The sequence below is a fragment of the Diachasma alloeum genome, unplaced genomic scaffold (genome assembly GCF_001412515.2).
Source record: "Diachasma alloeum isolate Michigan unplaced genomic scaffold, Dall2.0 Dall_scaffold_00207, whole genome shotgun sequence".
In the NCBI taxonomy this organism is placed as follows: domain Eukaryota; kingdom Metazoa; phylum Arthropoda; class Insecta; order Hymenoptera; family Braconidae; genus Diachasma; species Diachasma alloeum.
In genome coordinates this window covers 52,640-67,333 of record NW_021680372.1, presented here as the reverse complement: position 1 = coordinate 67,333, position 14,694 = coordinate 52,640, and the positions used below count along the sequence as shown (strand labels likewise).

At 38.7% G+C, this 14,694-nt stretch overlaps 1 protein-coding gene across 1 annotated transcript in view; it reads right to left on the bottom strand.

Moving 5' to 3' along the window:
- LOC107036225 overlaps positions 1 to 3,333 on the bottom strand; it is a 97,638-nt gene extending 94,305 nt beyond the window's left edge. Inside the window, exon 1 of the mRNA XM_029125962.1 lies at positions 2,394 to 3,333. Within this exon, the coding sequence (XP_028981795.1) occupies positions 2,394 to 3,333 (940 nt within the window). The remainder of the gene's footprint in view (positions 1 to 2,393) is intronic.
- Positions 3,334 to 14,694: the final 11,361 nt, after the last annotated feature.

The following is a 14,694-nucleotide window of genomic DNA, read 5'->3' as shown; positions in this document are numbered from 1 at the left end:
CAATTAGCTCATAATAAGCCGCAACGCTATTGCTTTCCGAACGGCATAAAGATGAAAAATTGTGGAATAATAACAAATTATCTGATAATGATTTTTCAATTATCCAATGTATGACGCTCAAACTAGCGGGAGACCGTAGCGGGAGATGTGGTGGGGGACTGTACGGCCCATACTACCGCTACTCACTGTAGGTTCCCATCTCGTTAAATTACAAAAATTAATACAAAGCAAAGCCGTGAAAAATTGAAAATATTGTCTATTTGTACCTGAGGGATGGGGCTTCCCCCATCCCTAACTAACCCCTGGTAGTCTTAGGGATGGTAACATAAATTACCATCCCTAAGACTAATGGGGGGGAGATATATCGGTGCATTCAGTAGGGAATTTTTAATTGATTTTTACAAATCCGAGTGAAAAAAAAGAATTATAATTAAACGCAAACACTTGGGGTCAAATTTTTTTTGGAAAATGCCCCGGGGGGGTTGGGGATTGATTCTCATTTGGAATTTTACCGGTGCCCTAATTAGGGAATTTTTAATTAATTTTTGAAAATCAATTTCACCAAGTCTTCGGGGGAAAAAAGGGTAATAATCCAACACAAACACTTGGGGTCAAATTTTTTTTTGGAAACCGCACCGGGGGGGTTGGGGGTTGATCCCGTAACGTTTTTGGTGTTTGAGTCATTCACTACAATAATCCTAAATGACTCAAACTGAGTGAATAGTGCCTGCCACTATTCACTATGGAATTATCTTCCTTTCCGAGGGCCGTTACTCCCTGTAGTCCGACTAAACTCCGCGTGGGTTATACTCTTGTCAGGAATAATTGAGGATATTGGGAAGGTTCACTAAATAAACACTCCGGGTTAATCGGTAAAAGCTACTTCTATATTCTAGAACGATTAACTATGGTGATACACTATTCCAAAGCGGTTTCGGGCCGGTATACGCGATTCTAAATGATCGGTTCATTGTTGGTGGGCTTGGAGATGCGCTCCATTCTACTCCCGATCATACTCTGGACTCTAGGGAGTCCAGAAAGACGCTCAAGACCCAAAAATAATGAGCTAAGCAGTCCCACGGTTCCAGAGCACTACTACAGACAAGTGTCATCCTTGACACTGTCTAAACACAGTCAAACAGCTCTCTTCAGAGAAGCTGAACTCCGATGTCACCGTGAGAGTGCTGAGCTCTGGTCCCAAACGATGGGAAAGAAATTTCATTTCTATTCTCATCGTTTGGAATATGAATTCAATATCACGTATTATCCATAATACGTCGTTGAATTAAACAAATAATTGACGTATTGATGTCAATACGTCACACTCCCCTAATTAAACTATTGTTACCCTAAACAATCACTAGGTCATAATAGTAATAAAACCAAGAAGACTTCACATAAGTCTATACCTTATGGGCCTCATCTTATGCCGGAAGGGCTAACAACATGCTGCCATATGGGCAAATGAACCCGTGCTCCAGAAACACAAAAAAAAAAGACTAAAATCAATCATTTATTCCAACTGTTTGCTATAAGAGCAATCATCCTAACTAAATTTCCAAAAGAGAGCAAGTATTGTCTGTCTATTTTGATTTTTTTTCTATTGAGAATTTCCCTAAAAATCCTAACGACCGAGCCCTTACAATTTTGTTTCTTAACCTCTAATATATGGAGTAGGAAAAGTCCCGGATCCTAGGGTAAGCTACCCAGTAGATGAACACTGCCCTATAGATGGACGAGCTACTTTTGGATAGGAAATTACCCAAAAAAAAATACTGAAATGTGAATTGTTGCTTTGAATTTTCACTAACTGTTGTGATTCTTAACCCCTAAGTGACGATTTTTTTTCGATCAATTTCTTTTTCAATTGCTAAAAAACAAACATCCATCTACTGGGCAGTTTTCTTAGGCGTCCATCTACTGGGCAGTTTACCCTACATCATATTGAATCATGCAAATCAATTTAGTTTTCTTGTTTTAGGAATTTTGTTCCCTAGTTGTGAAATAATAATACCAAAAATTTGAAAAAGGAAAAGTACTTGTCTCCATTGACTCCATTTTTGATTCACTCCATTTCATCTGTATAATTCACCAAGAAAATTTTTTACAAAGATCTACTTGAAAATGAGATTTTTTTTTCTATTGAAACCTTGCTTAGGACTTTGAGATATGCAAACGCAATTGACGGTTATGAATGGAGAAACATTCTATCGTTCTCAACGCAGAAGACAGTATAATTTCAGTTATCAATTTTTTTTCTACTTATCATCTTGATATAGTATTCCTCCCCCACTAGACCAAAAATTACTCTCCCGAGTGATTGGTAGCGGGAAGCAACTGCACGCCGTTGGATCTAGCGTCTCATTCCCTTGGTCGACCCTGGTTAGAGTCACCTAAGAAACGGTCACCAGCTGTTGGCTGCTTATCAGTCCGCTGATGGCAATGATTCCCCTGGATCGAGTATCCGGGCGTTATCTCCTGGTTACCTCGATGCACTAGTCCTCTGCATAATTCGGCGTCATCACTCCATAAGGATGCTATACTCTCGTTCGCTTTGGAGGGGGAACCATGTGGGAGACGCGGTTTCGCTGTTAATTCCACGACACTCTGGTCAGCTGTTGGTGACGATCCCCCTGGATCAAATGACCAAGGATTTTGAGGCATTGCACTTTTCAAGAGATAAAATTTAAATGGCTCTCCAAGTTCATTTTGAAATGGGATATTTTCATTAGCGAAACCCACTTCTACTAGATTGATTTCTCTATTTTCAGTTGTGTCTTTGTTTCTGAGTTTCAATTCACACACCACTGATTTTGCACTGTTGAGTACAGACTTTTCCTTCTCAGTTTTAACGTTTTGATTCATAACTGCTGGATATTTAATGATTTTTCTTTTGCACTCGAACATTTCTCCACAGTCTCGAGCTGTTAATTCCTCGGTTGTGGTGTCGATTACTTGAGAGTTGGCTGATGATGATGGGTTTTCTAGATCAGGTTGCCAGCGTTTCCTCGTTCGTTGACCTCGATTGACATTTTCTACCAGCTGTATGTCAACATCATTCAATGAAGTTATCCCTCCTCCACGTACTTCAAGCTCGATAATTGGTCCAATTACCGGCGTTGAAACTTCTTGGCTCAACCCTGATATTTCTACAAGGCTTCGTTGTTGGATGGCCTTGGGAGCTCGAAGGTCTCTTCCCCGTTTTATAGTCAAGCTTTCGGGTATGTCGGGAGGCTCTGCTGGTCTCTTTCGTGACGAGCCTTCCGGAGTCCAGGATTTTGAGTGGTTTTGGATGCTGGAACTCACTTTTCTCGCCGAATATTTTGCCATCATCTCCTATAACTCTGCAACTGCATCATTTTTAAGTTTTTCCGAGGCAAGCCTCTCCCTTTCTCCACGTTTCACTGCGTGTTTTTTCCAGTATGGCTCAGACATTTTCTCTTGATGATTACTGATACCAGTACACTGTGATAATCCAATGGGAGGGTTGACTTTGCCTCTTGGTCCGGTTGGATCACCGGGGTCCCAAATTCCACTGTTTGTTGCAATTGACCCTGCATATGGTGGATATCTTGGAGCTCTCGTTATACCCCATGATGTGTCAGCCATGCGGTACTCTTCTGAGATACTCAACCTATACGACAGCATGCTCCAACCTGCTGGGAGCCGTTGTTCATCTTCCATGAAAGTTGAGGAGAAATACGATGGTATCCACGTCCTGTAGCTGATGAAAGCATGTGGTTCCATGGCAATAGTTATGAAGAATGAATTTTTTAAGTGATCCAAAATGCTTGGATCCCTGCGGTAGCGTCCTCTCGTCGATGAAAGATCTCTGTCGTTTCTCGGGTTCAGCAGCTGCCCATCAGCTGCAGATTAGATCTCGCTGTACCTCGCTGATCTAGCACCCTGTGTTTCTGTAGGCCTCTCCCGAATGACGACCCTCAACGTACCAAGAAAGTCACCTCCCGACTTCTGATTCCCAAAATTCACCAATTTCACGTTATTTCACGGCAACTTAGTTTCACCAGTCTTCAGATTTCGGACTCTTTTCCGCACTATAGCGAACCAATTTTATTTTCGTTAAAAACCTTCCCAAAACATGTGAATTTCACTTAATCCTCAATACACTTACTTCCCAAACTGAGTGTCCAACTAGTTGGGCGCCAATATAACATTTTTGGTGTTTGAGTCATTCACTGCAATAATCCTAAATGACTCAAACTGAGTGAATAGTGCCTGCCACTATTCACTATGGAATTATCTTCCTTTCCGAGGGCCGTTACTCCCTGTAGTCCGACTAAACTCCGCGTGGGTTACACTCGTGTCAGGAATAATTGAGGATATTGGGAAGGTTCACTAAATAAACACTCCGGGTTAATCGGTAAAAGCTACTTCTATATTCTAGAACGATTAAGTATGGTGATACACTATTCCAAAGCGGTTTCGGGCCGGTATACGCGATTCTAAATGATCGGTTCGTTGTTGGTGGGCTTGGAGATGCGCCCCATTCTACTCCCGATCATACTCTGGACTCTAGGGAGTCCAGAAAGACGCTCAAGACCCGAAAATGATGAGCTAAGCAGTCCCACGGTTCCAGGGCACTACTACAGACAAGTGTCATCATTGACACTGTCTAAACACAGTCAAACAGCTCTCTTCCGAGAAGCTGGACTCCGATGTCACCGTGAAAGTGCTGAGCTCTGCTCCCAAACCATGGGAAAGAAATCTCATTTCTATTCTCATCGTTTGGAATATGAATTCAATATCACGTATTATCCATAATACGTCATTGAATTTAACAAATAATCGACGTATTGATGTCAATACGTCACAATCCCCATTTGGAATTTTACTTGTGCCCTAATTAGGGAATTTTTCATTAATTTTTGAAAATCAATTCCACCAAGTCTTCGAGTTAAATAAAGGGTAATTATCCAACGCAAACACTTGGGGTCAAAAATTTTTTTGGAAAATGCAGCGGGGGAGTTGGGGGTTGATCACCATTAAGAATTTTACCGGTGCCCTAATTACCCGACGCAAACACTTGGGGTCAAAATTTTCTGTGGAAAATGCACCGGTGGGATTGGGGGTTATTCTCGATTGAGAATTTTCCCGGTGCCCTAATCAGGGGATTTTTAATCATTTTTTTTGTGAATTCCGAATTGTGTGGACGGCCGAAGGATTTTCATGAGCCCCCCCGGTGCATTTTCCAAAAAAAATTTTGATCCCAAGTGTTTGCGTTGGATAATTACCCTTCATTGCTCCTTTAAGGTTTAATGAAATTGATGTTTAAAAATTAATTAAAAATCGCCTAATTAGGGCACCGGGAAAAATTTTCCAACAAAAAATTTGACCCCAAGTGTTTCCGTTTGATGATAATTCTTTTTTTTTCACTCGGATTTATAAAAATCAATTAAAAATCACCTACTGAGTGCACTGATATATCTTCCCCCCCCATTAGTCTTCCCCTATCCCTCAGGTACAAATAGACAATATTTTTAATTTTTTACGGCTTTGCTTTATATTAATTTTTGTAATTTAACGAGATGGGAGCGTACGGTGAGTGGCGGTAGTGGGGGTCGTACAGTCCCTCACCACATTTCCCGCTACGGTTTCCCGCTTGTTTCAGCGTCATGTCCAATGTCAAAATAGTATATTTCAGTACATGTGGGGCAATTTCGTCTTTAACGTGTGTGGGGTTTACAGCATGAGCCGAAGGCGAGTGATGTAACCACACACGTTAAGGACAAAATTTCCCAACAAGTACTGAACAAAATTTTATGTCACGAAGCCTGAAACCGGCTAAATTAGACACGAGACGCGAAGCGTCGAGTGTGTAATCCAGCCGGTTTCAGGCATGAGTGGCATAAATGATTTTTTTATCGCTTTTACAAATTTGATCATTCCTACATTTTGGTCAAAAGTATATAAATGCGTCATTTTGTGGAAAAAACATTGAAATTAAAAAAAAAAAAAATTTGAGAAAAAAACATATTCTTCAACAATTTTCAAAACGTGAAAAATTGTTGCTGATAAGCTGTAAATTATCCCACGTTGAAAACAAAATTTTGTTTATTTTTTAACCATTTTTTCTGCTAACCTGCGGTAAGCTAGCATCGACGCTGTTTTTCCAAAAACTGGGTTAGCTGAAAATTTTTAGAAAACGTTGAAAATTAGCTCTTAATTAGCCTCAAATTATCCGATGTCGAAAATTAGGCACGCGAAGCGTGCCTAAAAAGTTACGTTTTCGCACAGCATGATGAAAATATTGTTATCATTCAAATGAATAAATTTCAAAAATATATTTCATAGCAAAGTCTTCAAGATAATGGAAAAAAACTTCCGAAACAGAATCATTTGTAAAAATATCGTATGAAAGTCTCTATTAAACAACAAAACCATTACGAATTACTGTCTTGAAATTTAATTTAATGAAACAAAACAAGATAAAATAAAAGTCGTAAATAACCTGAGTGAGCTTAATTGTGTGCTCAAGAGAACCGCCCTGTCGATACAGATTTCTTGAATAGAAGCACCGGAAGCGTGAGAAATACTAATCAACACAGCAAAAGTTTCATTTTTAGAGACGACTTTAAAAAAAAAACGTTTTGCGTTCTTCATTGTGTTTGGGTTTCCGTCAAATTCAAGAAATAAAAAAGATAAAATAATTCCCGGAAGCTTGTTCTCACATATATCACTGCTAGGAATCCGGAAATTTTCCGCAGACCATAAAAAGGCCCATCAGAGAAAGGCAATGAAATAATTCGCCACATCCATGAATAATTCAAAGGATTCATTCCTGAATAAATCCTCAAACAATTCTGCACCATTTTTCCTAGCGAAATGTCGAAGCATTGGCCTCCGCTTTTTTGCGGGTACTGTTATACAGTTTCCGCACTGCAGCACTGGCAATGTACCAGAGCAAAGAGCAGGTAGGAATGAAGTCTAATAAACTTGTCTTAGTGACCCAGAAACGTGTTGCAAAAACTGTAACAATTTTTCTGATAGACATAATATGGGCGAAAATATGGTAACGGATTTCGTAACTCAATCTTCAAAATACTTCGAGACATTTTTTGCAGTGACGGAGTGAATGTTTCATTTTATAAAATCCAACTGAAAACTTTATTTTGGACACTTCAAGGATTTTCAACGAAAGAATGAGGAACAACGTCTTGAAAATAATTCAACAACTATGAAAATGAAAAAAAAAACGAGAAAGCAACAGTCTTTTAAATTGAGATAAAATTTTTAGCCTGAAATAACTTCTAAAAGTCGTTTCACCTCCTCTCTCTTGTGACTGAAAAAGGCTTTTTTGACTGCGGAAAGCCCTGTTTGTATTTTGAAAAAAGCGTTTTTCACCACATTGTCGGTAAAACGTCGTTTTACGGACGCTTCGAGTCCGTCAAACGCCGTTTACGGATATTGTGAAGAAAATTTATATTCGTAACTCGGCCAAAAACAACTTTTCGGCCTTGTGACGAAAATAGCTATTTCGTCATATCTGAAGTTCGATTTTCCGCCCCAAATGAGCGGAAGAAAATGTTTTTTTCACACACCTGCACGGAAAGTTCGTACTTTGCTCCCTAATGAGCGAGAGGAAAGTGAGTACGTCCCGCTCTACGATGGAAAGTTTCTCGAGCGGAAAGTACTGATTACTTTCCGCCCAAGGGCAAAAGTACTTTCCTCTCTTGGGAACAACTTTCCATCCTTGTGCGGAAAGTATTCACTTTCCTCCCGCTCATCAGAAAAGGTTCTGATCAGAATCTCACCAAATCCTGATCCGAAAGTCTAATCAAGAAACTCTGACCGGTATCGAATTTAAAACTGATTTAGACCCAGCCGAACAGTGAAATTTTCACTCAGGCTATCAGTTGAATCTTCAGAAGTAATTTTCTAGCAGTACGGAGAAGAAATTAATTAATCCATTCAAATTTGTTTCAATTTTTTGTGAAGGATGAGAATTAAAAACTCACCATTTGCATCAGCTGCGGTCAATCTCAAACTATGTCCCCTCCGCAGCCCCTCACTCCCACCACCATTTTCGCCAGCGGGTGGTATTTCTCCGGAGCTTCCGACATCGAGATTCGGCGCGGACTCACTCAACTCCCATTTCTCCAATTTCCTCGATCGTTCCGGTGCTCTCGATCCCTCCATCGGCATTGCTGCTAACGTGCATCAACAATGCCGATCCACACACCACTAATCCTCAATCAACTCAATTCGATTCAAGGCACTTCACGTGCTTTATTGCCTTTGTTTACGCCAAATCTTTCCGCGTGGCGATATTTATCACCACGAGTCCAGCGTAACTGTAGCGTTTCATAACACGACCTCGGACACTAGCGGCTGACTCAATTTTATGTGGAAGACACATCTGCGAATTTTTCTTTGAGTCAGCGCTTCGGGATTTATTAGAGTGCCTTCTTGGAAGATGAACTTTCTACAAAGTGAAGTAGAAAACAAGTGGAAAACAACTTTTTTTCTCTTCATGCAGTCTAGCTATTTTTGCTAATAAGAAGCAATAATTTTTTTTTCAATCATTCCCTTTTTTGGTTCTGACGATAAACTCATCCTTTAATGAATTTTGTGAAAAATTGATTGATTAGATTAGCTATTACATTGTTCAAATGATTATTGTAGGAGGACAAATTGTCCAGTAATTAATTTTTTTTCAGCACTTTTTAAATTTTTAGACAATTTTTCATTCGCAGATTTCTTCATTTACTAACTCAGTTACAATTCTATCGATTTTTTTCGCGATTTTCTTTGTAGAACACGTTTTTTAGAGAAATCCATTTTTCGAGATGAAAATCGTTTAAGTTTAGAGAATTTATTTGTCAATGGAATTTGGATGGAAATGAGTTACAATTGTACTGCATCATCCACCCACTTTGATGGTGTATTGAATATCTACGAGTCTGGCACGCGGACGAGTGTGGTTTAAGGATATCCAAGTACCTTGACTATTCTTTCTCCAGCGAAATGCTTTTCTACTTTTGTAATCGAACATCAGTTTTCATTGGAGTTCCACTAGACTAAGTTTCCGGACATTTTACAATAATTTCATAATTTAAAGTTTGCATTTTCTACAAATAATTAATAAGCAATCAGTTTTCCACCATAAAAATAATTTGTTCGGAATCATAACAAATTTTTCATATTCTAAATATTACCAGAAATCAATTTCATGTCTAAAAAAGGAAGGTTTCCGAAAGTTTGAACAATTTCGTTTAATCATTTATTTATAAATAACGAATGTCAGAAAAAATAATAATTCTGTGCAAAATGTAATTTCAATGACGCTGAATATTCATGATTTTTTTCCAATTTTTCTCAAGCAATTTAATTCACAAATTTGATGATTGAAAATGGTTGAATGTAAGGTATGGCCCGTACCAACCCGCAAAAGGTACTTGGATATCCTTAAATCCCCGCTGACATCCGATTTTTCCGATAGGTTGATAATTAGATCATTCTTGATGAAAATTGGATTTTCTTTCACAAAAAAAAATTGTAAACTGTATTTTTTACAATTTCATGCCTTAAATCTTCTGACAATTGAAAATTAGAATAGCTCCTGGCTTGTCACTGGAAGTGATAGAAAATGTGCGAAGCCGTCATTGAACTTCTGCAGATTTTTCATTTGATTCTCTCAACTTTTCCTAACTCCTAACTCCTTTTCCAAATTCCTAACTTTCTAAGAAATAAAATATTTTTCTTCTTGACATTCCATCCTTTTCGATATTTCTTCTTTTTCTTCAAGAAAAATCTATCGCTCCACAAAATTCAATCGAGAATGCACTAGATCATGAATTTTATTTGAACTTTTCATCACGGGAAGTTTAAGTCTGGTTGATGAAAATAGCTATCGTCACTCTTGATATATTATAGGATACCTTTGCCCTGTACGTCAAGCGAAAACGTCGTTTTTCGTGTCTTTGGTTGTGAAATTCTCCTCGTATCACAATATTTATCCGACTTGAACTATTTTTTTCAAAATGTTTGTTAGATTCCATAGAATGAAACTAGGTATTTTTTCGATTACCTCAATTAAATAATGAAAAATTAATTTTTTTAATTTTACAAATGTTTTTCGTTTCTACAATACCATATCTAAAGAACATTGTTTTGAGTAGTTGAATATTGAAATAGTAAATAACAATTCAAAACAATGATTTTGAAATGACACGAAAAAAAAAAACAGTTGACCAAAAAAATCAATTTTTCCGTGATTTATTTCCGTGATTTAGTGAAGTGGTAAAAGGAGGTAAGTGCATAAAATGAAATTTTACAGGAGAGCAAAAAAACGGCTATGTCATCGATAGTGGGAAATTTAGTACAAATGACGCCGAATCTTTATTCTACTGTCCTTTAACTTTTTACCCTATTATTATCAAATTGCGGAATTAATCCTTTACGCAGTTTTAAGTAGTTACCTCCAAATTTTAATTCTGTGTGGAGAGTCAAGTTGACTTAACTCGTTGGGTTATCACAAAAAAAAGAGATATGTTGACTTAGAACATGAAGTATGTAAATTTCACTAGGGGTAGGGTCAAACGTTACGAGGGTCACTAAGGGGAGGGTCAAGCCTCACGAGGGTCACGAGGGTCAAAGGTCACGGCGGTCACTAGAAGGAGGGTCAAACTTCACGACAGTCACTAGGGAGAGGGTCAAACGTCACGAGGGTCATTAGAGGGAGAGGGTCAAACGTCACAAGGATCACTAGGGGGAGAGTCAAACGTCACGAAGGTCATTAGGGGGGGGGTCAAACGGGGGGGGGTCAAACTTTTCCATTTCCATGGTTCCCGGTAGCTTAGTCGGTAAGAGTGCCGGGCGCGTAACTGGGAGACCCGGGTTCGAATCCCGGCTGGGCGAATCGGGATTTTTTCTCTCTAAATTTTAATTCTATTTGAATTTTTTTTTTTTCGACGTCACGAGGGTCACTAGGGGGAGGGTCAAACGTCACGAGGGTCATTAGGGGGAGGGTCAAACGTCACAAAGGTCGCTAGGGGCAGGTTCAAATAAGGATCAGGAGTTGAGCCTTATCCTCTTTCCTTCAAGAGGAAATCCATAGTAGCTTTTTCTACGTTTGGGGTAGGGTGAACTGCCCATATGCGGAACACTACCCAAGAACGGAACATTTCTCAGATTTTACGAGATTTCTCAAATTTTGGCCAAGCTATCGATTTGATTTTTTTTTCTAAATTAAGTTTATATCCCTCCCCATGACGTCATCACAAATCTGATCGGCTATCGATTACCTCCTGCTGAATATTGGAGAAAAATCCTGGCAGCAGCCAGTTTGCGGCGATTGATAGTTACGCGTGCCATTTGACGGGTTTTTTTTTAAGCGATGTTTTTTACATTTTAAATCACAAAATGCGGTAAGTTGTGATAGATATTGATATAAAATCCTTCATTCTTCAATATTTCCATATCAATTTCATCAGAAAAATGCTATTGTATTGAATATATGGGGGTTCCGTCTTTAGGGTTAGTTTTCCACGCAATTCCAAACGAACGGAACACTCATACGGGTGGATACCTATGTCAAGTGGGAATACGGTGATACTGTGGAAAGTGTATTGGCGGTTAATGAACTAATAATTTAATGAAGTTAATCGGAATCGTATCCCTAAATTAGTTTATTTTCTTCATTTTTTCGCGTAGATGGCTTCAAAAGGTAAAAACACACGAAAAATACACGAAGAGGAGGGAGAACAATCAGCCAAGGCAGAAGAGGTTAGGAAACCCTCTCAACGGTTTAAATACACAAAAAAAATCTAGAAGAAGCGATTGAGGCTGTGAAATCGGGGAACAGCTCTCTAAATAATGCATCAATTAATTATGGTATCCCCAAAACTACATTGCATTCACGAGTCAACGACTAAGTATCTGGATACTCTCATGGTCGTCAGTCTGTATTGACAGTTGGGGAAATCCACCGAAAAGATATAAATTTCGGGAGGAATTGAACAAAATTGTATATTTTCTGATTAATATCCTCCTCGATATGACTTCGCATCAGGAATTAATCTCTCAACGTCACACTAACCTCCAATGTTCCGTAAATGAGCAGACGATGTTCCACTCTTGGCAAAAGTGTTCCGTCCTTGGTATATTCGATGTGCGTGTACTTATTAATTATTTCCAATTATTTCCCATCAAGTGATAGGTTCTTTCATTTTTTCTCAGAAAATAGACTAAATTTGGAATTAGGCAGTATTTTTCTTAAATTTTTGAAGAGAAAATTTCAATATTTCATGACTGTGTAAACTTCTGAAACGGCTTAAATGTTCCGTAAATGGGCAGTTCACCCTACTTGAAAAACTATTTTTCTTCATTTTTCCAGATTTTGTCGGTGGCCCTATATGAAGATATTATTTTTCTTTCTTTTTTAGTTTTTTGTTCTTTTTTCAATAATTCAAGTTTTATTCATCCGATTTTGATTTATTAAGCTTCAAAATTTTCCATTTTTACATTCTATAAGAATATTAAAGTCGGATTGGTAGAACTTGAATTACTGAAAAAAAAAAAAAACGAAAAATGAATGAAAAAACATCTTTAAATTGGGTCACCAAAAAAATCTGGAAAAATAGAGAAAAATAGTTTTTCAAGTTTCCCAAACAGAAAAAGCCATTATGGATTTCCTCATGAAGGAAAGAAGGTAAAGGTCAACTCCAGACTCTAATTTGACCCTTTCCCTAGTGACCTTCGTGACGTTTGACCCGCCCCCAATGACCCTCATGACGTTTGACTCTCCTGCTAATGACCCTCGTGAGGTTAGACCCTCCCCCTAGTGACCTTCGTGACGTTTGACTCTTCCTCTCTAATGACCCTCATGACGTTTGACCCTCCCCCTAGTGACCCTCGTGACGTTTGACCCTCCCCCTAGTGACCCTCGTGACGTTTGACTCTCCCCCTAGTGACCCTCGTGAAGTTTGACCCTCCCCCTAGTGACCCTCGTGACGTTTGACTCTCCCTCTAATGACCCTTGTGACGTTTGATGCTCCCTCTAGTGACCCTCGTGACGTTTGACTCTTCACCTAGTGACCCTCGTGACGTTTGACGTTCCCTCTAATCACCCTCGTGACGTTTGACTCTTCACCTAGTTACCCTCGTGACGTTTGACGTTCCCTCTAATCACCCTCGTGACGTTTAACCTTCCCCCTAGTGACCTTCTTGACGTTTGACCCTCCCCCTAGTCACCCTCGTGACGGTTGACCCTCCCCCTAGTGACCCTCGTGAGATTTATTTTTTAGATGGGCCATTTTGCTCCCTTTGTTATTTGTCCCCCTGGCCCGTTTTGCCCCCATCCTGTTTTTCAAAATAACACTTGGAATAAGCAATTGAGTCTCTATCAATACATATGGAGATAAGTGAAGTTACCTCCTCTAGGTCCTCCCAATTATGGGAGTTATGTCAACTTACCTCCAATTGCATTGATAGAAAATTGAAACTCGCACATATCTCTTTTTTTATTTTTCATGTAACCCCATAAAATATTATTTTTAGACCAAACCTTTCCGTCAGCACTTGCAGATCAATATTATACTGTGATTGGTGCAATAAAACAAATTTCGAAAAAAATGCAGTTACCTCGTTTTACCACTTCACTACAGATTTGAGATAATGAAAAACGAGTTTAAGTTTCTATCTCGATTATTTTTTAAGTTATCGTGCGAACAAACAATTTTAGCAAAAAAAATTATAAAAACGGGAATAATAATTTTTCAATCCAATTAAATAGGTATCATCATGACAAGTATTCTGAAAAAAAATCGAATCGGTCGAATTGTTCAGAAGATATCGGCAACAAACGATTTTCGAAGAAGCGCTATATTTCAGGAACCGCTCAACCGATCGAACTGAAATTTAGCACAAATTTGAGTCTCAGTAGTACCAATTAGCAGCCAGAGTTTCAGCATCTTTGCCTCAATGATTCTCGAGTTATGGGGACAGTTCTGGACATACGAACACACATGTGCACACACATACCTATATACACACACAGACATTTTTAAAAATCATAATTTATTCACGTTTCAGGACATTTCTAGGCATTTCCACCCAAAATTAAGAAATCGAAAAAAATCACGATTGCAAAACTTCCATTCGGATGCAAAAAATCTATTTTCATTCGATGGAATCTGGCAAATCTTAAAAAATAACTCCCTACCGAAAAGTTGAAAAAAGTATACGTCGGAGGAAAATTGTAGTGTAAGGAGTTTTTTTTCTTCAACCAACTCATCATTAAAAAATTGATCCTATTTCTATGACGAGTTCATTACTCTCTCGCGCTCTACTAAAATCTTCTCGAAAAAACATAAATTATCCTAAAAACTCACAAGAAATATCCGCCGATTTTTCCTTTCCTCGGAAGCAAATACTAATTTTTTATAATGTCAATTTTTTCTATTCTCCACTTATTTCAAGTCGTCCACAATGACGCTCGTACCACAAGCGCAGTTACAATCCTTATCCCAAGTGACCTTGTTCGAATATTATGACTCGGCATGACAAATTTCCAATAATCAAACGATTGATTAATAATTCTCAATCGATCACTCCAATCAACTGCACCAAAGACTAACGATCATATCAACACACGACAGTAACTGCTTCCCTCGTTGTAAATGTCAGAATGTATACATAACTCGGAACTGACGAGGATTAACCCACGCGTGGCTT